The 26916-nt window shown below is 34.6% G+C and overlaps 2 protein-coding genes across 7 annotated transcripts in view; one reads left to right on the forward strand and one right to left on the reverse strand.

Moving 5' to 3' along the window:
* LRRN3 (leucine rich repeat neuronal 3) overlaps positions 1-14711 on the forward strand; it is a 31804-nt gene extending 17093 nt beyond the window's left edge. Inside the window, exon 2 of the mRNA XM_059847103.1 lies at positions 11746-14711. Coding sequence (XP_059703086.1) covers positions 12097-14220 — 2124 coding nt within the window. The 5' untranslated portion in view covers positions 11746-12096 and the 3' untranslated portion in view covers positions 14221-14711. The remainder of the gene's footprint in view (positions 1-11745) is intronic.
* The window catches only part of IMMP2L (inner mitochondrial membrane peptidase subunit 2), a 407582-nt gene that overhangs the window by 227886 nt on the left and 152780 nt on the right, over positions 1-26916 (reverse strand). The gene's annotated exons all lie outside the window — the stretch shown is intronic.

Consider the following 26916-nt stretch of genomic DNA (forward strand, 5'->3'; position numbering starts at 1 on the left):
TTATTGGATTACCAGAGATTCAGAACTGAAATTTCAGAAATACATCACGATCATTCTCCACAACCAGTAGTGGAAAGTGAACCTGATTGGACAAGGTTTGAAAATATAGGAATTAGAAAAGTCAGTGTTCCACACTCCATTTTCCAAATCTGGATACACTTTCAAAATCTGCATTTCCCACACGCAACAGGATAGGATGATAAGGACAGTTAAAAGCATTCTTAAACAAACATAAGGACCGCTATGGATTTTGATCTTCAAATCCTTTCCATGTTTTATTTTCTTTGTATTAGGAATGTTAAAGCAACTTGAGGTGACATTTCTAGCTCGTTAACAGAGGACACAAAGTCATTTTCAAGGAGACAGACAGGTGGTTTATATATCATTATAATATCAAACAAGGTGACAACTATTGCCTGAAGGAAGGATAATTACACTACAAGAGAACTTAAACCATATATTTAGTTCACATGTATAAGAACTGGCAGAACAAAGTCACACACCAAAACTGAATTATCCTCATTTACTTGTTTATATTATGATTAACCATATTAACCCTCAATTCTTTTTTATTGGTATTGGCTTGTGTACTGCATCAGCTAACTCCATCAAGTGAATTATTTTCAAAGTATGTGCACTGCTGCAACACAGAGGACCTATTTACATTTTTAGAGAAACATCTCCACATCTTAATCTCTTTTTTTCAGATGGTCAATCAAACGCCATAGGGATGCTATCTGCCTGGTTTTAACATACTAGCTAAGGAAGGACAAGTAAAGTCAATACACCCTTTCAAATATCTCTGTCCATTGCTTTAAACTCTTCCATGGTATATGCATATTTTTCTTCTCAACTATAGCAGCCTATATAGTTTTAAACACTGCATATTGCATGTAGGATTCGAAAACAATACTTCAGTCATCACCTTAAGCATGCATCTAGAGATTTCCTATGTATTTTCTATGCCTCCAAACAATTTACCTGGGACACCAAGTACTCTTCCATTATGTTTGCCCATGATGTTTTCTCTACCTATACTCTTAATTATTTTCCATACATGGCAGTATGTATTTTCAATTAGTTCCAGTTAGTTTCCATACATACTCCTAGTTAACTGGGGAGAACTACTAATTAATTGAACAAAGACCACCAGCAATTAATCTTCATATGGCCCTCATAGCTGACATATTTTTTTAGAATTATAATGCACATACAGGGAGAAAAACTACTCTATGTTTATTCAATGAATATAACTACTCCTTATCTAGCTGTAAATCATTTGTCACTGTACTAAATATTTGTACAAAGATCTAACAATTCTTTCTCCTCTGCTGTCAACAAATCTAAAACTTTTACAAAGGAAACAACCTTCATCCTCTTTCAGGAAATTTATTATAATTTTCCTCATACCAACTGATTCTGCCATAATTCCAATTTTTTGTATTGAATCTCAATGATCAGCACCATATACAGCATTTCATGAGGGTTCTTACCTGTGGCCAATAAGCTAACATGATTTTTGGCATCTGCTGGGTTCATAGTTTTTGTTTCACAGGCATTCTGGTGCCAGTGGTTCCCCTATGAGTAAGGCAGCTGTCTTTCTCCTTACTTCTGATAATCACTCTGATGACTTTCAGCTTTGAATCAGAAATTACTACTAGACCCTGAAAGCATAACTTGTCATTTTACATTGTTGAAATACCTCATTATTGTAAGATCCATCCATCTTTACTTATTCAAGTTGTTTTACTGCTGGAAAAGACAACCATACCATTACCAAAAGCATGAAGGTTGATGTCAGGCTTAAAAAAATGTCTTAGAATAAAGATGCAGGTTGCTTTGGCATAACATCATTAAAAAATTGTGCCTTCTTTGGAATCCACTTCAATCTTTGGAAGAAAAAATTGGAAGGATAGATTGAAATGCTTTATCTGTTCCACTTTAATATGTGTGATAAAAAAAGCTGTTCCATAATCACCACTAATAGCATCTTTTTGGTATCTTAATTCGAACTTGCCTTTTCTTCAGTCTGAAGAGCAATTTTTCCATAGCAAGATACATTTCATTGCACAAATATATCTGTGCATCTCCATCATTCTATCATAATGTGTGAGGTGGTGTTCCTACATGCCTCTATATAAGGACTTACAGCAGAAATGTCTATCCAAAGTCTTGGAATCGTAAGTAGGAATCACAACAAATGCAAGAGAAAGGATGCATGTCAAGGAAAATCTAATGCAAACTTTTGATTACAGTGATTGCAATCTGGTTGATTGGTATGAATTATTGAACAAAAAATACTGGTCAAAATTCTTTGGAAGATCAGAATATCAGATTTTGTGCTGATGTCAAATTTGGCATCCAAAATTCAGGAAGGGGATGCAAAGATGATTGTGGAAAGCTAAGAAAGAAATACAAAATCAAGACGTGGCATATATAATGAAAGTTTCATAACTGAAGTAATCCTGTTCAATGCTAATGAGCAAAATCATCTAACATTAAGGAATTGAGTCAATCTTTCACTTCAGACAAAATTTAAAAGAATATTTTAAAATCACAGTAAAACAACAGAAAAGTAATACATTGGAAAAAAATGGAGTGAGATCGGTGGGTATCATATCTACACACACTGAAAAGGTTTATTTAAACTTCCAATTTTGAAAGGAAATCAAAAACACTTGAAAGAGGATTCAGTTAATGTTCCAGGAACATTAATAATAATAAGATTATTTTGCTGTAGTGACCCACACTCTAGAAGGAATATGATATTTAATTGTTAATCTGTATTGTATTTATCATCTTTCTCTGGTCTTATTTTAAAAAGAAAATCTTGAGAAGATTATATCATCATTTTTATGTAGGTATTTCTGGGGAAATAAAAAGTGATCCATGGTAAACATATAGTGTGGATTAGAGCAAACAAATAGGTTATAAAAGCCAAAAACCCCCATAATTTTAGGTCGAAATATAACATCAGTTTTGAGAATAACATGAAAAAAACCCTTAACATGTATTATTAATTACATGCTCAGTCGAGCAAAAACTGTAATTAAAACTAAATAAAAACCCAAATACTTTCTGCAATCAAAACAGTACACGACAGTATCTCTCTGAGTTAAGAGAATGCCTAAATTACTCCAACTGTTATAAAACACAGCAGAAAAGAGAACTTTTTTCCTGATCTTTACAATAATATTCTGGTTTATGCATTGTCAGTTCTTGCATCCTGAAGTATTATTTCTTAGCAATCCATTTCTACACACTGCCTCAAGCACAAAAAAATTACCAAATTACCAAATTTGGTTTTTAGTTTTTGTTTACTATAATGATAAGCAATAAACGCTTTTCCATCATGTATCTCAAACCAAAATTCATGCAATATGTCCTAAATATACATCAATTACTGGCTTTGATTGTAGCAGAATGTTGCTGATATAGGTGCATTCATTAAACCCATTTAAATTTTTGGATTATTACAGTTGATATTCAATACAATGCACAGTGGAAATTTTTATTTTTTTCATAAGAGCATTTAACTTGGTGTGACTATATCCCAGATGAACCATAAATTTACCAATGAACTAAAAGGTGAATCCACTAAATATTCAGAGGCTGCCATTAAAGAGTGACAATTTATAGTAATTTAGGTCTTCCAAGCCTAATGTTCTGTTATTGACAAATTGTAGAATAGAAATTGTAACTCCTAAAGTTATCATGTTTATCATTATGCTAATTTATTACAGTGACCTTTTTCCCCATGATTAAAAAAAAAAAAAAAAAAAAAAAAGACAAATCATTTCCCAAGGAAAATATCACATGCTAAATATAGCCACTACCTGTTTCTGTCTTTATTACAGACATCTGAACACACCTATTTCCATGGTTTAGGCATATTTAATATTTACATTTTAAGAGTCCCAGAGTAAAAACATATGCAGATTTTGCCAGTAGCTTTGCTGGATTTTGGCTAGGCTTTTTTACTAGTCAAATGTACTACAGACTTGCAGAATCTGTATGGTAGCTTTCTAGAAAATCAAGCCAAAACTGGTCTGAAATCTTTAGTTCTGGCCATCTGCTAGAAGCATCTGGTAGCTGGGTACATGCACCCACATCCAGAACGTGACTGCTCTCTTGCCAACTATGTGCCTAGGTAACTGCCAATATTTGCTTCTCCACTGCTAACATGACAACTGTCAAAAGGAAGCTGAACATGTACGAATATATCTAAATTAAACTAACATATTACTTTTCTAAGTTACAGCCCTCATTTTTGTACATAATTGCTCAATAAAATGGCAATGATAAATAAGTCACACAGGGAAATCTGTCTAAGGCTAAGAACTACAGCAAGGATACCAAGGATCTCAGTGTTTTGAAGAGTTATTGGTAACATTTTAGTCTGTTTTCTCTGACAACTAGAAAATATATATGTAATATTCGCAATGTGTTACCTCTCTATGTAAAAACATCAGAATTATACATGCAATATCTGATTCAGGAAGAAAAAATAAAATTAAAATCAGTTCAAGCTCTTTTTAGTTGCTTTTTCTTGATCCAAGTAAAAAAAATTATGCATAGCTTAATGGACAAGCATTGAATATACTGCAAGAGGATTTGTAAAGCCATATTACAAATTAGAACATAAATGACAAATTAAAATACAAATGGTAAAGAAATGTGTGGCTCCCATTGAAATTCATTCTCTTGTCATATAAATATAATTTCCTAAAAGCTGCTCACCAAAATCAAAAATTATTTTGTGCATTTTAAATTAAGAGAAGTAAAAAAATAGGTGGTAACTGTAATTACTGAAATGATTAATTCCTTTGTGAGATCAAAGCAACTTTTCATCAACTTCTGCTGTGACATTTGTGAAAAGGAGAGATGTATTCAATGGCTAGGTAGTGTATGATTAAAAGTTAAAAGCACATGAGAGACAGAACAATAGAAGGAAAATCTAAAATTAAAGACTAGAAAAGTAATGCAGGATCATGATAGTAAACTAGTAGACTACAGCTAAAGGAGAAGAATAAACCCAAGGATACTCAGAAACTACCACAATGACTTTTTTCTCTTACCCATCTGTATTATCAGTTGCTTCCTATCTTGCATTTAATTTTTAAACTCCATGGAATAAAGATGAGGGTTTTGTTTAGCAGCAAGTGAATACACAAGGTGTTGGTCCTGATCCACTGCTTTAGCTCCAATGTACAATGATGGTGCTGATACCATATTAATAATGCTAACAAAAACACAATTTCTGTCAAGCTTTTTGAATTTGATTGACAAACATCTCACTGCACATACAGGTACTCCCAAAGTTGTCTGCCATCCCATGGTCAGTGATGGTAATCCCATTTAAAACAGGCTAATATTTTTCTATCCTCCATTTTTTTAAAAAATGTTTTAGTAAATATTCATTTATATCTACTGAAAAGTTATTCTAGAAAGGCACATACAATAAATTAATATATATACATATTCCTTTTGTTTTCATCACATCTACCTTGAATACTGTATTTTCTAAGCTGTAAGATTCAATATATTGCAATATTTTTTCAAAATACTGGAATGTAATTTTTGATTGATACAGGAATGAGAGCTATATGAGGATCTTAATGAATTGTATGTGGTGATAATTCCTCTTATATCTACTAAACTCCACTAAGAGACCATAAACAAGAACAAAAAAATAGTAAGCCAGACTCAATTAGGGAGAGGCAAAGGTTAAATCTCATGTAAATGTAGCTGATCATAACGTTTTTCTGACCCTATCTGTATTTGTAGATTGAAGCCACCTCAAATCACAAAATGTCCATTGATATAAAAAAATTTTCATTATTTATAAAACCTTGTCATCCTTGCAATGGTCTAAGGTATGAGAACATGTCCTGTTTTACAGGCATATTAAACATTCCGAGATTGTGGCTTTCCCTCAGGCAAATTTATTCCACTTAAGGAGAAAAATTAAAAGGAGTTGTAATAAGTTCACTAAATAATTATAAATACATATACTTAAATAGTTATTCAGATAGTTCTAATTGCTTCTAGGGTTAAATACCAGCTTTGCCATTTCTTTTACATCTTGCATGTAATGCTATTCAATGCCAGTCTGAAGTTCTAAAAATCAAACATCAGAAAAAAAGTAAAGTGGATTTCCAAAATTAGTCAAGGTCCCTACAGAGCCCTACCCAAATATTTCACAAATGTCCAGATATTTCAGGTACTCACTTTTGAGATTTTCAACTTAAGATATTTGACACTCAGCTGCCCAAGTTAACACCTCAGAAACACAAAATTTCTAAAAAATCCTCACTTGTCTTTCAATGTGAGGCTATATCTTAGCTACATGTAGGAATATAAAATATTAAGAGCCTATTACAGTGAGCATATTCTATTCTGTAAAGAGAAACAGCATGAAATACTTTGCTCCAGAGAGAGGAATGAAAGCAAGTCTGCATAGGCTAGCAGAAATGCTTGCCATTTTTACACTGCCTATATAATTTTCAGGAAGCCTCTCAGATCAGCTAGTATAGCTTACTTCTACAAATATTATTTCAAGATCAATTATATTATAAAAATCTATTATATGTACGATACTAACTTTTTGTGCTTTAATGAAATATGTCAACTATACAAGATGCTGCATCTTTTTATTGTTTGCAGTGTAATAAGAAAGTCCCCAAGGAAGAATTTTTTGTTTGTTTTGACCATGAAACAAAGGAAAAAAAATCCTCACAAAATCATCAGAAAGATATTAAATGTTCAAACTTCAGTCTTGATATTTTCATAACCAACATTTAGAAAACCCAAAAACTCCTGTGTGCCACAACTAAGATCAAATAAATTATGGAATGTCTCAGGCCCAGTTTTTGGCCAGTGACATTTCCAGATTTCTGTCCATAGAACTGCTCAAAGTGGTTATAATGACAAGAACTGAGAAGTGCTCTCTGAGTTGATGTGTTTGAAAGGTAGCTTTGTATGAACAGCTGTGTTTTCAAAATGCTTGCCACCTCTAAATTGGTCCTTGTGAAGTGCACTGTTTGCCTTATTGCCAGCAGGGCACATTGCACTGTAACTGCTGCATTTTTAGTTTTTATCGCTGTCTCTCTAACTGCTGAAGTGGAAAAGAATGATTGCCAAAATCTGACGTGTTTCTTTTCCTTTCTGCCCACTCTGACTTGGTTTCTAGCTGTCTGTTGCTCCAGTGATGACAAATGTTGCTCAGTTTATTCATTCACTGAATGTCTTTTCCAGCTCAAATAATGGTGATACCCCCTTGTAAATCAAGTCTCCAGCTGTCAATAGCAGTAAATCAGAGAAACCTAATTAAGACATAACAATCATTGTTTCCACAAGAAATAATTAGGATGCAAAAAGTCACACACATCAGGGTACATTTTTCTAAAAGCAAGAGATAATACCTTTAAAGGAAGAGACACACCATGTTTAGTAAGACACCAAGTAGGGGCGGCAACAGGGATGGACCTCCAGAAAAAAACAGATAATCTGTTCACAAAGATTTAAGTAATTCTAGTACATAAGTTCTAGTGAACAAAGCAATAACAAAAATCCTGAAGAACTAATAAGGAATACTAATTTGTTAGATATAAAATATTTAGCCTTTTTATTTACAGACATTAGGAAGCAAACCATACTATTTCATCTGGATGAGGAAATACAAGTACAATCAGAGTACCCACAAAGATTTATAAGTGCAACTGGGTAAAGAATTACATCAAAGACTCCAAAACTAAGATGCACTGTTCTTCTTGCTGCTTGTGTAGAAACATCCATCCTGCACCTCAGCTTACTGCTGGTAATCTGCTGTGGAGCCTTACCTGTACGAGCATCTCTACTGTGAGAAAGTCCTAAAAATAGTACAAGTTTTAAGAATTGCTTAGAACATCACGTCAATAATCTTGAGAGGTCACCAAAATCCACTAACAAAGAGCTAATGCTGACATACTTGCATTATTTGAAAAAACTCCTTTTTTAAAAAAAGAAAGAAAATGGTTTCTTGCCACAGAAACTTTTATATATGTAAGCCTCAGTAACTTTAAATACTACTCAAAGAAACAGAACAAATAACTTGCAGGTTCTCTGTGCCCTTCTTATAATAGAACCATTAAAACTGGATATTCAAATTACAAAACTTTCACATAAAACTCTTGATGGTACCAAGCACTCAGCTTTAAGCACCAGAACAAATTAAAAAAATACCTCTGAAAATCCCTGCTAAAAAGAGCACTTACATTCAATTTTATTCAGCATTTACTATTACTAGTACGTTAATGAAGAAAAGGAATCAATGTGTTCCAGAAGTTGAAAGTAACATGAAGTTAAATGCTTTTTTTTTCCAATACAAACACTTATCTCTGTGACACCACATTCCTCAAGGAAACTGAACTTCAGATACAGTTTATGTTGCTGAGTGCAATTTACATGAGGTTTAATTTGTTACAGTGAATGACAGCTCACTTTTCACTTCAAAATTATCTGAAGGTATCTCAAGGTTGGAAATTAGTTACATACATACAGACACACTCACATAATCACTGCAACCAGTTAGGCAGTTATACTGCTTAACTTGATTCTGGGCTTTGATCACTTCAAGTGGGATTGGAAAAATTATATCAGCAATCAATTTTTTTCTTATATTCTTAGTCAAGATGTATATTGGAGTCACATAATAATACTCCTATAAACAAAAGACAAAAAAAAAATGTTTACCACTCCAAGCATTATATACAATTTTTGCTGTTGTAATGCATCACCTTTTTTATGTACTCTGCCATGTGAAGAGTACTATCACAGGATTTAGTTTCAGGTTGTCCTGCCAGAAGCAGGTGATCCTTATGGGTCCCTTCCAAATTGGCATATTCAATTCTATGATTGTATGATGTCATAAACCACCATGGTTGCCCATTCTACTAGAAACATTATTTTATACCACACCTTGAATTACAGTTAAAAACAAATACTTTTTATATAAAACAATACATAGATATGCCTCTATTTAAACAAAAAATCTTTCTCAATTGAAACAGTGTATTTTGGAATGATGGCTGCAGGCTGGAAGTGTCAAAATTATTCTACAATCTGTTATTCAAGCCACTCAACCTCAGTGAATATTTTACACAAGACAGAAGCACTTTAACCAAAGAAATAAGAAAGATTTATGCTAGAACACTGTATGAGCTTGAGCTGGTGACTTATTAGCTAAAGCATTCACCAGAAAGAGAAAGGACATCAGATTAAATCATAACGAAGCAGAATTTCAACCTGGATCTCAGCTCTTTTTTCTGCTGCCTTTTGCAGAAACCCTATCTGATACATATGACATGGAAATATCCAGTGCCCTTACTTTTGGTTTGAGAATCCCATAGAAACTAGAATATAAAATCAGGTGTATAAATGCAAATACAGGAGCATGTTGGCTCAAAAACATAACTATAACTACAACTACTATTTTATAATAGTAATTTATGTACTTTAAATGGTACAGCCTCTAAGGTGCCTGGGACACACATGAAAATTCCATCTTGGTCCATATTTTATGTTTCACAGTGGCCCATAGCAAATTTCCAGGAAGAGACAGAAAATCAGGTCAGCTGTATTTTTAAGTTTCCCCAGAATGCTTTCACAAGTACCTCCACTGAGCAGAAGTCCCTGAGCATCATAGTGGGATCAAAAGGCTGAGATAAGACATCTGCAGGAGTAGTCTGTTGAATCTCAATTAATTTACAATTCAGGTAAGATTTTCAATGATCTTTCAATTATTTGAAACACACATTTTGTATTTGTCATGCTAAAAATACATTTTAATATACAATCCAATTGAAAATACAATAGTCAGCACAAAATGTGCTTCAAGAGTATGTATCAAGAACATGATAAAATATTCTCTGCCACATGGCCATCCTCTTTTCCCCTTACACAGGAAATAACATCTGTGCATTTGGCATAGAAGGATTTCTACTAAGATCTTTAGTAAATGTGACAATACTCCACATAAGGGTATCATCTTGCCTCTTGGTGGCAAAATTAAGTGCAAGTTGCAGGCATGAACTTTTCAACACAAACCTTTCTTTTTCTGCAAGCCTCAAGTTCATCTCATTTCCCAGAACAAAGGAACAGATTATATTTTTACTATTTCAGTCAGCTTGTCTTAGTATTTTAGTATAAACTGGGCCATGTGCATAAAAACATACTATTGATCCTCAAAACAGCAGAATGTTTTCTGTATGTTTATCTCACACATTGTCTGTTCACTCTATTAATAAACTTACATGTTGAAATAAAATATTAAATATCCTTCAATGCACATAACACAAAGAACAGCCTCAAAGACTTGCCAAATGTACTTCAAATTGTCCCAATGCTCATATTACTTTACACAGTCCAGCACCTTTCCTCTACACTGTAATGCAATGCATGGGTGGTCACTATGCCAAATCCTCCTGGGCCTGGAAAGGACACATAAATCCAAATGCTTGACACTTAACTTTTGCAATTCTGTCTATCTATTACAGCTACCCCTTCAAAGTTATTTATCAATGTCAATTAAGCATCGATCTTAAGATTTGTAAACAATGCCAATGTGAATTTAAGCACTAAAGGCAGGGGGAGAAAGGGCATAAATGTGTATTGCACAACAGTCTTCAGAAACAAAGTCTGCGTGAAGTTAAGTGCAAAGTCTATATTCTGAAGTAAATTAAGAAGTGAATGTGTGTGCACAGAAGCTTTTGTATTACATGAATTGGAGCAAAATGTACACTCAAAGTCAGATTTGTTTTACTCCACAAAAAGAAAGGACATACCAAAAATCTGGAAATCATGCATTTGACACCAGAAGTGTCACTGATGCCACAATGTTTCAGTCCTTACTATAATTTGGGACCTGAAGGCAGTCTACAGGCTTCAGATTCTTGCAGAGCTACAGGGCAAAGAAGCTATTGCTAGTGTAAATTTTTTTTTTCCTTATCACTCTGAAGACACTTTTTTGCTACTATTCCTTGCAATTGAGGTTATTGAAGCCAAAATAAGAAAGTCAGTGATTAGCCTGAAGTTGTCAAGATGACAAGCTATTTATTATAGGGAACACATTTCCTTCTAAATAATACTTTAAAGAAAAGAAAAAAAGTTTCCTTTCTAAACAGCAGCTACAAAAAGTATTAAAATTTTTAAAACCTGTGGATTTTCAGTATCATATATTTCTGTATAAACATCTCACAGGCTTGCCTAAGAATGTCATTAGGAATGTGCATTAATCCAACCATTCCATTTCCCTTTCATTACAGATAAATTATATTCTTTATAGTTACAAACTTTATGCAAAAAAGTTAAATATTCATGCTCTGTCGGATTTTTCTCAGTGTTTACATTTTCAAAGCCAACAGAAATTGGTCTGCTTCTAGAGATAACTGAAAGAGAAAAGAAAATATTTTAAAGGAGGATAAAATATGTAGAAAAATCTCACTGATATATTTTACTTTATACTCTGTGGATCTTCATCTTTCTGTAGAACAATGCTCCCCTGGATGTATGACAAGCTAAAAGTCTAAAGACATATTACTATATTAACTTAATTTATGCTATCTGGATACCACTATAATACTCCAGACACCACAATCATTTTCCTTTCATACTTGCAATAATTAACAGTAGAGAGCAAAAGATGGCTAAATTAATTTATAACTATATAGCTTCTTATACTAATTATTTTCTCTTCTTGTATTTTAGGTCATCTTGTCGTTCCTGCAAACACTAATCAATCATGGGATTTGAAGTTAATACTTCTAAATAAATGAATTGTTTAATCTCCTATGACCATCTATACATACTTCATCTTCACAAAGCTCATCAATTTTATGTCATCAAGGACAAAGTGACCTTCATTTCCACAAAATGCTTCTCACTACTGGACAAGTTGGTTACAAATTCATCACTTATCCTCAGGAAGGAAGTCCTTCATGATCGTCATTTGATAAACGCAAGATTGTGCTGTATTAATTGACCAGGTCATACTGAATTCCAAGACTATAATTGTGGAATACTAAAGGGTCTGTTACTTTCCTGAAAATTTGGGCTAAGATGAAGGACCTGCAACTCAAAATTAATTTACTGCTTGGTCTAGTTACCACGGCTCTACTACAAGCCGTAGGAAGAAAAGCAGACTGCCCGGAGTCATGTATATGTGAAATCAGACCATGGTTCACCCCCAGGTCTGTCTACATGGAAGCTCCAACAGTGGACTGTAATGATTTAGGCCTTTTTCATTTTCCAGCCATGCTGCCTGCTGACACACAGGTTCTACTTCTACAAACTAATAATATTGCAAAAATTGAACACTCAGTAGACTTCCCAGTGAATTTAACTGGTCTAGATTTATCTCAGAACAATTTAGCCTCAGTGACCAGTATTAATCTTAGAAAGATACCACAGTTACTGTCAGTGTACCTTGAAGAAAACAAACTTACTGAGCTCCCTGAAGAATGTCTCTCTGGACTCAACAATTTACAAGAGCTTTATATTAATCATAATCTGCTTTCTGTGATTGCACCAGGAGCTTTCATAGGCCTCAATAATCTTCTCAGACTTCATCTCAATTCAAATGGTCTGCAAGTGATCAACAGAAAGTGGTTTGAAGCTACTCCTAATCTTGAAATTCTCATGATTGGAGAAAATCCAATAATCAGAATTGAAGACATGAACTTCAAGCCTCTTAGCAATCTGCGCAGCCTAGTTTTAGCAGGTATAAATCTCACTGAAATACCTGATAATGCTTTGGCTGGCCTTGACAACTTAGAAAGCATTTCCTTTTATGACAACAGATTTGTTAGAGTGCCCCACATCGCTCTTCAAAAGGCTACAAATCTTAAATTTCTGGATCTAAATAAGAATCCCATTAACAGAATACGACGAGGAGATTTTAGCAATATGCTGCATTTAAAAGAGTTAGGAATTAATAACATGCCTGAATTGATTTCTATAGATAGTCTTGCTGTTGATAATTTGCCAGATTTAAGAAAAATAGAAGCAACCAATAACCCCAGATTATCATACATTCACCCCAATGCATTCTACAGACTTCCCAAGCTGGAGTCGCTGATGCTGAACAGCAACGCGCTGAGTGCGCTGTACCGCAGCACAGTGGAATCCCTGCCTAACCTCAAAGAAGTCAGCATACACAGCAATCCCATTCGGTGTGACTGCGTCATCCGCTGGATTAACATGAATAAAACAAACGTTCGCTTCATGGAGCCGGAGTCCCTGTTTTGTGTAGACCCTCCTGAATTCCAAGGTCAGAATGTGAGACAGGTACACTTTCGGGAAATGATGGAAATCTGTCTTCCACTGATAGCTCCTGAAAGTTTTCCATCTACATTGGATTTAAAAGCTGGCAGCCATATTTCTTTGCACTGCAGAGCAACAGCAGAACCAGAACCTGAAATCTACTGGATAACACCATCAGGACACAAACTTTTGCCTAATACTGTCTCTGATAAGTACTACATTCATTCCGAAGGAACGTTAGACATAAGTGATGTAACGCAAAGAGAAAGTGGCTTATACACATGTATAGCAACAAATTTAGTAGGGGCAGACTTAAAGTCAGTCATGATTAAAGTGGACGGCTCTTCCCCTCAGGAACACGATGGATCTTTAAATATTAAAATAAAAGACATAAAATCTAATTCTGTTTTGGTTTCATGGAAAGCAAGTTCTAAAATTCTGAAGTCCAGTGTCAGATGGACAGCCTTTCCAAAAGCTGAAGACTCCCGGGCTGCACAGATTGCTCGAATACCATCTGATATAAAGGTGTATAATCTTACACATCTAAATCCATCAACTGAATACAAAATTTGTATAGACATTCCCACTATCTATTCTCAGAATAGGAAACAATGTGTCAATGTAACCACAAAAGGACTAGACTTGGAAGTGAAAGGCTATGAAAACAACATCATAGGATTCCTTGCCGGCCTTGGTGCTCTTTTGGGAATCATATCTGTGATATATCTCTACAGCTGCATCTCTCAAGATATGAACTATGGCATTGGACACAGCTATCTAAGGAATTACCTGAAGAAACAATCCTTTTCACTCAATGAGCTTTATCCTCCTCTAATCACTCTTTGGGACATGGGCAAAGAAAAGAGCACAGCAATGGAAGTAAAAGCAACTGTAATAGGTGTACCAACAAATATGTCATAAATATGTCAGTATATCACTTACTTTCTGAAATAAAAAGCACATGACTCTATTTGTGCTGAGTAAAAAGGCAACAAGAAAAACATATTTCTCTTAGGAACTAGATGCCTGGACTTTGCTGCTGCCAACAAATGGAATATATATGACTCAGTATGAGAGAAGAATTTTAATTAACTGGCTTCTAAGGGTATTCTACCAACCAAATAAAATTAACTTCATATTCTAGAACTTTCATGGGACTTTTAAGTCTGGAATACAGTGGAAGTAGCCAAGAACATTTTCTGTATTTTTTTTTAATTATTATATAAAAGTAGTGGAACTGAGCAATACCTCCTCCTGTGCTGTATTACACAAAATAGCCACGAGTTTTTGCAGTGAACAGATATACTAGGATTGACATATGGTGTAATGAAATGGACAAATTCTGTAGAGTAGACACAGTGAGTATGTGAATTTTTTTTAATGAGAAAATACATTTTTGATCAAAATCAAAATACTTTTTGTCTTGTTTGTTTCTAAAGAAAACACGTCACCTTTCTGGGAGTTCTTGTCTGACAATAAACAAACACAATCCAAAGTCTGATAAAATATCTCTTTACATATTCTCCTATTAAAATGCTAATCTGAGTACAAAGGATATTTTTGCCGATTTTAGGTTTTACAATGTTTCTAACAGAAACGTAAGTTTAGTGATAGTTTTTTATCAAATTTTATTTACTCTAAGAACATTATAAAGGCAAAAGGGATGTTGGAGATGAGGCCACTTATACCCACTGAAATTGGATTTCAGCATGGATATTGGTTAATGAATAGTTGATCCTTTTATTTTATACACTTTTATGTATCTGTATGAAATACTTCTTTTAGGAACATGTGAGCCTGTAGACCTTTCTTTTATTATATCTGTATTACCTAATTTTATTACTAGACAAAAGTAGTCTCTTCTAGAATACATGGCAATGCTTTCCATGGCAGTACTGTGAACGACCATCCAGATAAACATAGCATCTTTATCTCTATACAGAAATATCTCCATGGTATTAGCCAAAGACATTCTTTATGTCAAAATGCCCACATAAGCAACAGGTGAGCAGTGGAATTCTTGTGTAGATAAATATAAAAATGGACAGCTATTCCTTCTAAAGATATCCTACACAAGCCTGAGGTCCTTAGGAAGTAATAAATCCACCTTGCAGCTTTAATAGCATAATGCGTATTAACTTGCATGTTTGCACAAACATAAAAAAAAAAAAAAAGTAGCAGCAGTTCTTACATCAAAGTAAAATCTCTTAAAATCATAGAAATAATGTTGTTGTGCTGAAGTATGCTTTTTCATAATCTCCTCATTTATGCAAAGCTTGTTTTTTTCTACACAAGGCATAGGGCTAAAATTTTCATGTATTTCTTTAATTGGGAGGTTTACTCTCTTTAATGGAGGAAGAAACTGATAAGGAACTATATTTCACTTCCTCAGAAACAGAAAAGCATTGTTACACACTTGTGTTTCCATTTATTTTGTAGTTTTCTCTCAGAATGCATTAAAATGCTTTAATGCATTAATGCATCATTGTAGTACTTACTGGTTATTCAAACCAGAAGAGTAGAAATAGATAAATTTTTCTTTGGCATTTGACAGCAAACCTCATTCTGAAATGTACCACTAATAAAAGAGAGAAGGCAAACATAAGTATTTGAAATATTGTGGCTAGGAAATACCCACAATACAATACGGAAAAAAAAATTATTTACATTACTTTTTTCTATCAGTTATTAGACTGAAAGATAATGTTTTATTCATAAAAAGATGAAGCATTTACTTTTTGGTAAAAAATTTGCTGCCATTTAAAAAAATAAATTGCAATATTTCACCAGCTAACAAAGTCAAATGCTATCTTATATAGGAACATTTCAGTTTCTAGTTTAGCTAAAATGCGGTGAAATCATAACTCCAAAAAGTACCCATAAAACCAAGATATGAGATTGGAGAAAAATATGTTGATTTATATCCTAAAAGGAAATTTCAATTTCCAAAATTCTCTAATAAAACCTACTCTTCTTGTGTATAATGAAGTAATGACCTCAAGATAACTTAAAATAGAAATTGGGATTCTTCCCATAATATTGTGCTGGCCAGTAAGACACAATGATCAACAATAATCTTATAAGACATCCTTTTTTATCTGAAGCCAGAAGACACTTTTCTGAAAAACATTGCTATATCGTACAGAAAATAAGTTCACATACCAGACAATTCTAGAAGAGCTGCAAGAAAAAAAAATTGAAAAGCAACACTGTGTCAGACATAAGGAAAAAAATAATTCTTATTGTTGAACTGAATAGGGTGGATGTGTGGCACTGACAAAACAAGAAATTTTACATGGAAGAAAGTATACCGTAAGTATGAAAAGTACATTATTAAACTTCAGAAGACATTTTGAAGGAAATAGCTAAATGGAATTGAGGAGACAGCCATTGAACACAACCCAAAAGAGCCAAAAAGACTGATAGTTCATCTTGTGCTAAAGATTTGAAAACATACTTGAAAAAATAATAACAATTGCATGCAGTAGAAGTCAGAAAACAGATGACTAGAAATATATCCAGAGTAAAAAAAATTCTGGTATTGCCTTCTAGGCAGGGAAAAAAAAAACCAACATATCTTTCTGGAATACAGAAGTTTTGGTAGGTCAGTTGACTCATGTTCCAAATGTGTAATTTGAATAGCTTTTACTTTAATACCATTGGAAATAATTGGAACCAATTTTCTCAGGAAAAGACTAAAAAGATACTCAGGGAAAATGCTAAACAACAACAACAAAAAAGAGAAGGATTATCAAAACAAGAGAAAGATAATCTAAACATTCAGTAAACACAAAATCAAGACAGAGAACAAAAATTAAGATAGACTACAAAGTTTTGGAAAATTAAAGGAGAAAACCACCAAAGTTCATTTCTGCATATGACAACTATATAAGTTAGATATCTAACAAGACAATTGCAATTACTCATTTATATGGATAAATTCAATATATTACTGAAACTTGACAAGCTTTGCATGATTGGAATGTTAACTACACAATCCTAACCTGTCTAGTCAGAACTGTGGTTTGAAACTGAGACTTGAGCTATTCACTTCACCTTCAATAAAAACTCTAAAGGAGTTGCGTCCTCTTCAATGTTTCCATTATAGGGCAGTGTGAAAATGAAGTACCAGACTATATTCTGTCCATGTTTAGCTGCACTTCAGTATTCTGAGACAAAATGTACAAGCAGCCTTTGTAAATAACATAGGCATACAGTAAAACTGGTAATGAATCATGAAAACAGACCCTATGGCGTTCAACTGACTATGGTTATGTTATTTTTCTGGCTACATTAAGTAGTGTTTCATTTCTACAGCTGGGGTGGCCAAAAAGAGATAGAAGGCTAAACCAACTGGACATCATGTTTAAAAGACCTGTTCTTTTGAACAATCAAGAAAAACTTTGAATAAATGTGTTGTACATCTACCTACTCAACTACAATATTCTCAGAGAGATATAAAGCTGAAGATATATTGAAGTACCTTCAAAGCAACCAAATCTTTTATTAAGTCATTCCTTCCTTCCTTCAGAAAAAGCTGAAAACTACAAATTAAATTCCTCTTTCAGCTAAAAAATGCTTTTTACAAATGTCTCTCACTCATCTTTCTGTCTCTCAGCTTCAATTATTTTTAGACCCTTTTTCCCAAAGCCCTTTTCTTTGCCTTGATGCAAATTCTCTGTTCCCTTCCGTGCTCCCTGTGGGTTCTTTGCTTATTTCCTGCTACTATTGTTGCCAGACTGTCACATCATTTCCAACATTTCCCAGTAAGGACAGATGTTGTCTGACTTACAAAAAAAACTATCAATGAAACATAATACTTGGAGGCAAAACATTTGAATAGAGAAATACAATTATAAAAAAAAGACCTGGCATTTTTAGAGAAAAACCTAGATGTAAAGCTAATAAAGCAATGAGATTAAGCGTCTCTCAAGGAAACAAAAAGCAGAAATAATGTAACAACATTCCAATGAAAATAACAATATGGGAGTTAGATAAAGCTGGAAGGGCATGCAATTTCGGCAGATGGCCTATTCCTGATCCTAAAATAGCTGATGTTCTTTTTAACATTACAGTTTAGATAAGTGGAAAACAACCCCATCTGCCTCACCCTTACGTAGCTATTGTTTGTTATCCACGTTAATGACAATTTCACACTGTGCTCCAAATAGCCATAATGCTTTTGTGAATCACAAAAGTACATCAAATTCATTGCTGGTGTCGTCATCTATACACATTTCTTACAGACAGAACTAGATTCTATAAAGAAAGCCTTTCAGCATTCATATCCTACACTTTATAGGTCAAAGAGTGTACAGTTTTGCCATTTTGCATGTGAGCACAAGTCAGAGTCCATCAGATGGCTGTTGAGAATAACTTTTGAGGGCAGAATCTTGTCAAGCATTCTTATTTTTTTCTATGGCATTTTATTCTGTGTTTTTAATTTTTATAACTTCTTTTTGTCTCTAGTGTGAATGTTAGCTAAACTTAAAAACATACAGCTGAATACTTCAGAACACCAGAGAAAGTGAGTTACTTTCTGAAGTCTACTAAAGACAGCTAAAACACGCTTTAGACATAATGGTGGAATGATTTCATAGGACACAGAAACAGATTATGAAAATCATCTATTCCTAAATATCCAACATTTAAATGGAATATAAAGGGGCTAAAAATAGAGTCAGAATTATCCCTTTCAATTAAATGCAAAGTGCCCAATAACCATGCCAAATAAAAAACCTCGACCATTTAGAGTTAGTCTCACTATAGTAAAGCAACAAACACAATTAAATTAGAAGTAATCAGCTGTGTTTTTCTTTATGTACCAGGTAATAAAAGGATTAAGTTAGTCTCTTAGATTAATCTTACCTTAACAATTAATATAAACTGGGATGTTAAATTCTTACATCATTTATTTCATACATGCTCTGAAGGTAGTCATGATAAGTGCATGCCCATTTTTAGCAAACTAAGTGCTATACTGAATATTTATGTGTATACCACATATTCCAAAATATGAAAGAATGCTTTCTCCTAAAATACTGGCTTGCACAATTTAAACTATCAATACCTAAAACATCTTGCACATGCACACCACTATCCCAATTCCATTTATTCTACAGGAATGTAAAAGGATTTCCTTACTCAAGCTAGGATAAAACTGCATCCCCAGGACTTCAAGACTTTTTGTTTGACAAGTTCACAATAGTACTGACCAATGTCACAACACTTATCAATCTATCATGTCCAATTCAGCCTTTCAGGCTGTTGAAGTCCAATTTAAAATTACTTCCTTTCTATCTTCCAAGAAATTCAACCTCTCTTGTACCCTTCACATTTCATTCCTTCACTCAGCAATCATCTACTGTTTGCCTACACAAAATTACACCAGCAGCAGTCCTCTTTTTTAACCATTTTCTACTTCATTAATACATCATATTTTTCCCAGCCTCCTATGAACTAAACTACTTCCAGAGTATCCTACTTCCTGCACTACTTCTGGAGTATTCTTCTTTATGACATTTGTTATCATTTTGTAATTTTCAATGACATGGGAGAAAAAAAATCCCAAAAAAACAACAATAAGAAAAAAACTGAATAGTTCTATGGATTTGAAGGCAAATTTCAAGTGTAGCCAGAGGAAAATTGTAACCCTGAAAACTCTGCAGTCTATTCCCCAACCTACTTCAGCAGTCAACTCTGCTTTAATAGTATTATGCTAGCTAAAGCTCCCTTTCTTCCCCTTAGTCTTAGGAAAGCTGACTAAAATGGAGGATGTCTACTACAGGTAGAGTAATTTGAAGTTATTTGTAGCTTTTGCCATATCTGGATTATGAAAAAAAAAAAAAAGAAAATATAAAGAGAATAATCTTACTATTCATCCAGCCTTTCAAAAGCATAGAACAATTTATAAGTATATACCAATAAACACATCACACCAAAGCACATACACCAAGGATTAAACACCTCTGCAATTAACTAAAGGCTTAGAACAAAAGAAATATAAAAGTATTGTCAGAGGGTTGTAAATCTTTTCTCAACCACGCTGAGAGGTAGACAACTACCCATCAGTACTTCTTCACATATTGAAAGAATTTAAGTGTGTAATTTCCACTGAATTTACAGATACTAGTCTCCAACCTGTTAAGGTAGTTTGGACATTACAAAGTATGCCCCTGGATGACCAAAAGCCTGGCCATAACAACCTGTCCACCTGACTGAGAGCCATCCAGAATTTTCATCTACACAGCTCTACTAAAGACAGTATAAATGCAATATACATCATTCATTTAACTGAAAACATAACATATATTTTTAATTAAGACAAAATGGGAAAAGAACAATATTATTTATTTAAAATGCTTAGAATAGAATATTTTGTGGAGAGCATCTGTTTTAGGATTGAATAATTCAATATCCATCAAAGAAATTCTGGAGAGTGAAGAAAATTAAACCAGAAAAGAAATTCTCTATATGTTCAGATATTACCTCACTTCAAACAAAATAATATGCCATACAATATATTCTAAATGACTGTATTTTAAGATATCACAAACAATATATAGGTTTACCTCAGATTCTTACTCCTCCTGACCTACAAGGTTTTCAAGAGTCTGCTCCTGCTATTCATCTCTAACTATAAATATTCATCCTACAGAATTTCTTAGGCTTCAGCTTGTCTTCTTCTTCCTTTTTTTCCCCTCATTTGAATTGTTTTTTGCTTCAATTATCTTACACATGAAAATTGTCTGTTCTTGTATGTCACACAAAATTGTGATCCCACTATCAGCATTTCTTTTTTATCACTCTAGCAAAGAATTCTACTTTTCTCTTGCCAAAATTTATATACATTCTGGTTGTGTACAAATAATTTAAATGCTTCTTGCTAGAACACTTACATTAAAATGACAAATTTTATGTATGATGTGATAGCTTTATGGTTAGCAGGGGTTTACCTCAAACAAGCACATGAAAACTTTCTCAAAAATATTTAGAAAATTGACAAAATATAAGAAAGAAAAAAAATACCTTAAAAAAAGGTAAATTAGAAACCTTCATATGTTGCTAAAAAATAAAGTGAGGGCCATGTAAGTATTACAGTTAAAAGTGAGGAAAAATAAGAAACTGCAGATACTCAAAGGGAGATAAGTGAATGGTTAAAACCAATTGTAACATAAGATGGAACAAATACTTTAGAATAAACCAGAATAGAGCTGTAAAAATGTGGCCAAAGGGGCTAAAACTGCCAAAAGAACAAATTTTCAACATGATCAAATCAATAAATAAGAGCAAAAACAAGTTGAATGAAAACAGAAGTGCTACAAGTATGTTTAAAGACAGTGAAGGAGAAAAATAGGATGAACAAAAGGTATATGAAAGAAAAGAAAAAAGTGAAGGCACTGTGTCTACCAGCCCAGCCTGGAAACACAATAATTTAATGTAGCAATAGATTAGTCAGTAGTCAAGCAAATTTTAAACAAGAAGAATTATCAGACAGTACTGTCAGAAGTTAAGAAAAATTAATAATAAAGACATAAAGAAAGACTCAAGGAAAACAAGCAAGCTTGAAGATACCATGAAATATATACACATATAAAAGTTTCAAATTAAGACAAGACTTAACAAAATGGGGAAGAAAAAGAAGCAGCCCTATGTGCTTTTGAAATGGCAAAAAAAATATTTAGTACAGCAAAAAGCTGTAAAGAAGATTTACCTTTTTTTAAATTTCTTTGTTATTGTTGTTGTTATTGTTATTTTCAAATATATTTCAGATTATTCTGAAATAATGCTAAGGAGACATTTCCACACCTTACGATCACATGTCAAGGGAAAATTTACAATACTAATTGTAAAACAAGAGTAAAAATATTTATTAGAAAGTGAAAAAAAGTCCTTAAGCAATGACAAAGAGCATTTTGGGGAATTCTGGCTAACATGCAGAAGGCAGTGACAGGTAGTCTCATTTGAGAGGTTTCATTCAGAAGACAACTGAAAGCTGATAACCCTGTGTTATTAAGAAAAATACTTTCATAATGAAATCTCAGAGGGAAGGAGACACTGCTGCCTCTAATTAAAGAGACAGCTCAAGGTCCAGGAGCTGCTTAACACTATCAATTATAATGCTACTAATAACTAATTAAGGTTTGTGATTTTTCTAAATATTACCAGAGCCAAAACAATATCAAATATTGTTTTTAAGAAGCCTCAAAGTTCTTTAAAAATAATTAATTCTGAAGGATTAACTACAAAATCCATTTAAAGACAACAATGAAAGACACTAGAAGGTATTTGAGTTTATTTTAAATTATGTTGAAAGCAAGTGTATTTCAGCAAAAAGAAGCCAATCACTGTTACATAGAATAAAAGCTTAAAGAAAAATAAAAGGGAAGACCAAGAGCAGGGGGGAAAACAAAGAAAACAAAATCATTTAAATTAAGAGAAGAAAAGAGGGAAGACAAGAATGATCCTGTTTAATATTAAGTTATAAAAGTCAAGTTAAATAATTTAAGATACGTTCCAAAATAATGACTGATGCAAAAAAGTCAGTCAGAATACAGTAACAGAAACCTAGATTTTTAAAAATAATTTTTAAAGACCCCTTTTAAAACTCTCAGAAAACTAGCTGAAAAATCAGTGAAATTGTGGAAGTAAGAGAGACTGAAAAAGCGAACTAGTTGTCAGTATCTAAAACAGAGCTGATCTGCTGAATCTCTGACAATATATTTACAAGTAAATCTGCCTCTCCAGTGCAATTTGGAGAGATCTGAATTATGAAGTTCATACAGTGCTGTGAAGCCCTTCAAGGGTTTTCTAGCTCAGTTCCAAGTGCACTAGGAATTATTAGTTTGACAGAAAGGCACACTAATATCACTCCCACATAGACTACACACAAAGGTGCTAAAATACACAGTACTAGCCATGGTAGTCTGGACAACATCACTCCACACTCAAGCAGTAGGAGTCAATGTTTGTACTGATTTGAGACCAGCTGGAAGGGGTCTTCTTCAGGGTTTTACTCTGGGATTTACCTTGCTTATTAATGACATGAAGGAGGAGACAAAATCCTTATCTGTAGTATTGTCCACAAGGGTCCCAGGATGAGGGAAGAGACGAGAAAGTTGACTCCATGTATCAGAAAGCTAGGTTTATTATTTTATGATAGATAATATATTAAAACTATACTAAAAGAACAGAAGAAGGGATTTCATCAGAAGGCTAAGCTAAGAATAGAAAAGGAATGAATAACAAAGGCTTGTCTCTAACCGAGACAGTCTGCACAGGTGATCTGTGATTGGCCCTTAATTAAAAACAACCAGATGAGACCAATCACAGATTCCCCCTGTTGCATTCCATAGCAGCAGTTAAGAATTGTTTACAGTATGTTCCTGAGGCCTCTCAGCTTCTCAGGAGGGAAAAATCCTAAGGAAAGGATTTTTCATAAAACATGTCGGTGACACTTATCAACCTGACAATACTAATTTGGAGAATGTAGTCAATACATTTAACCACTTCTGGTGGCAGCCCAGGGCTGCTGTTCAGAGGAATCTAAAAATGCTGGAGAATTAGGCCAACAGACTGATGTGAAATTCAGCAAGGACACATGCAGAGTCCTGCACCTAGAGTGGACTAACACCTGAATGAGTACCAACGTGTCACTGCCGCACTGGATAGCAGCTCTCCTGAAAAATACCTGGAGCTCCTAAGCATAGCTGGCTAACAGGATCCTGGGCTGTATTAACATGAAACTAATAGAAGACTGAGGAAAAGAATGCCCCTTCATTCAGCACTTGTTAGACTACCTCTGTAATAGTGTCTAATTTTGGATCCCTACTTGCCCAGCCCCATATGAGACATTGATCAGCTGTAGCAAGCTTAGCAGGAAGTTCCCGAGATGTCAAGAGCCAGAGCTCTACTCCCAAGATGAAATTCTGAGGCAGCTGGTCTTGTTCAGCCTGGGAAAAAAGAAGGTTTGAGACAAATAAACAGCAACCTTCCTGTATCTAGGAGAGGGCTACTGAGAAGACAGAATCAGGCTCATTACTGAGGTGCACAGCAGGAAACTGAGTGACAACCACCTAAAACGGAAGTTAGGGGAATGGGATTAAACTCGATACAGGAAAAATAATTAATTATGAGGAAGAAAAATCTTGGGAATAGGTTGCAGAGATACAGTACACAATTATAAGCAAAATTAGCTGATTCATAAGTGACCCCGTTTTGAGCATGAGGTTGAATAGATGACTTATCTTCCAACCTGAATCATTCTGCAGAGAAACTTTATCCCCAGAGACTACACATGCAATGTAACCTCTTCAGAGAAGCAAAAAAAAATTTAGCTGAAATTACTTCAAAGTTTGCACAGGAATATCCTCTCACTGTTTTTTTAAAACATTCCAAGAGTTCTTAAAGAGATGCTACAATTTCAGTAGGTGTTTAGGCCTCTTAAATGTCCATATTTTAAATTATATTCCTAATGCAGACAGCTATTTCCATACCCTTTCAACACATGGCCATACTTTATTTTAAATATATTTACTCTACTTTTTTGAACAAAATCCTTAGGAATTTCTCACATGCCTTTTCTCATGCTTTACCATTTTCATTACGATGCTCTTTGACATATCTAAATGGCATGATTTTGCATAAATGGAGAGCAGCAGACGGTGAAACTGAATATATAAGTTTTTCCTTCTTTTTTTAGCAACACAGACATGAGTAACCAGCTATAACTAGCATATATTTTCCTGAAATGTAAAAAATTTTGAATAAATCCATGAACATGAGAAAAAGATTCAAATTCACAAAGCCAAAAAATATTCAGAGTTGGATGGGACCCACAAGGATCACTAACTCCAACTCAAATGAATGTTGCATGCAGGACTATGAACCCATGACCTTACCATTCCGAGTACCATGCTCTAACCAACCAATCTAATCTCTCCTCCAAAAAAGCATGAAACTTGTGAAACAGAAAATCTTTCCGCATGTACTGTCAATTATGAAATTTCATTTCTTTGGGGTATGGTTTTGTTCCCTAACATCATAGAATCCTTTGTGGCCGTGCAACTACATCAACCAATTCCCTCAGGACTCTGGGATGCATCTCATAAGGTCCTGTAAACTTATGTACATTCAGGTTCTTCAGGTTGCTATGGACCTGATCTTTCCTTACAGAGAGGGACTTTGCTTCCCCAGTCCCCACCCCTGTCCATCCACTCCAGAAGCATGGGAAGAGAGCCTGGTATTGAAGAAGCAAAAAAGTTGTTGAGTACCTCAGCCTTCTCTTGCTCTGTTGTTACCAGCTTATCAGCATTGTTTATCAGGGGTTTTACACCTTCTTGGACCTTCCTTTTCAGGTTAACAGACCTGTAGGAATTCTTCCTGTTATTCTTTGTGTACCTTGCTCAGTTTCAGCTTCTCCTTGGCCTTCCTCATCCCATCCTTGCATGAGCGACCTTCACCTCTGTGCTCTTCTCAGGTTACCTGTCCTTGTTTCCACTGCCTGTGGATTTGATTCTTTGCTTTTAGTTTGACCAGCAGGTCCCTACTCAGAATGCTAGTGTTTTGCCTTCCTTGCCCTATCTCATGCCCCTGGGCATTTCTACCTCTTGTGCTCTATGGAAGACTTTCTTAAAGACCTGCCAGCTCTGATCTGCCCCCTTGTCCCAGAGGTCAGTCTCCCAGGGGATCCTATTGACTATCTTCTTGAAGAGCTGGAAGTGTGCTTTTCTAAAGTTCAAGGGCCTAACTGTGCTGTATACCTGATCCATATCCCTCAGGACTGCAGATTGACTACTACATCAATGCATGATCACTTCCACTCAGGCTGCCTCCACCCTTCATGTCCCGCTTAGCTTGTGTATGTTGGCGATCATCAGATCCAGGCACACATTCTCTCTGCTAGGGCTATCTCTTACCCGGCTCAAAAAGTTTTGTGGAACATGTTGCCTGGACAAGTTCTTTACTGTCCATCTTTGGAAGCAAATGAGTTGAGGTTGGACAGTGCTTTGGGCAGCCTAATCTAGTGAAACCCTGACCACAGGGATTGATCTTGGAGACCCCTAAATATCCCTTCTGACTTGAATCATTTTATGATTCTAAGTGAGGAAAACATAAGGAAAAGAGGGGCCACTCACATGTAAGCCAGTGGCTGGTCAGTACATTTGCCTGGCAAAATGTTGTACCTGACCACCACAATCTGTCTTCCTAAACTCTAGTCTCAACTAATAACTGTGAAAGTATGCTGTCTAATGTGTGTGTGTGTGTGTGTGTGTGTGTTTTCAAAATCTACTACAGAACAGCAGGCTGAACTGAAGCCTTTGTTGGATGAGACATTCCAGAAGAACTGCAGGTCTGGGGGACCCATAACTCTTACTGTAAGACACTGAGACACAATTCTGGGTAGAATAATTTGTATAAAACCCGTATGTTGTGAATGAGTCTGAATGTGAGCAGTAACAAACTCTAGCCCTCATCAGCTGGCTATCCATGCTGTTCATGTTTCCGTACTTATGCTGGTGCTGATACAGAAGCTGTTTTCTCTCTGTGTTATCTGTGGGGTCAGTTAAGCATATGTATTGCATGGTGTGTGCTTCTGCCTGTGCAGGATGAATGTTT

The sequence above is a fragment of the Haemorhous mexicanus genome, chromosome 5, assembly GCF_027477595.1.
Source record: "Haemorhous mexicanus isolate bHaeMex1 chromosome 5, bHaeMex1.pri, whole genome shotgun sequence".
Lineage (NCBI taxonomy): Eukaryota > Metazoa > Chordata > Aves > Passeriformes > Fringillidae > Haemorhous > Haemorhous mexicanus.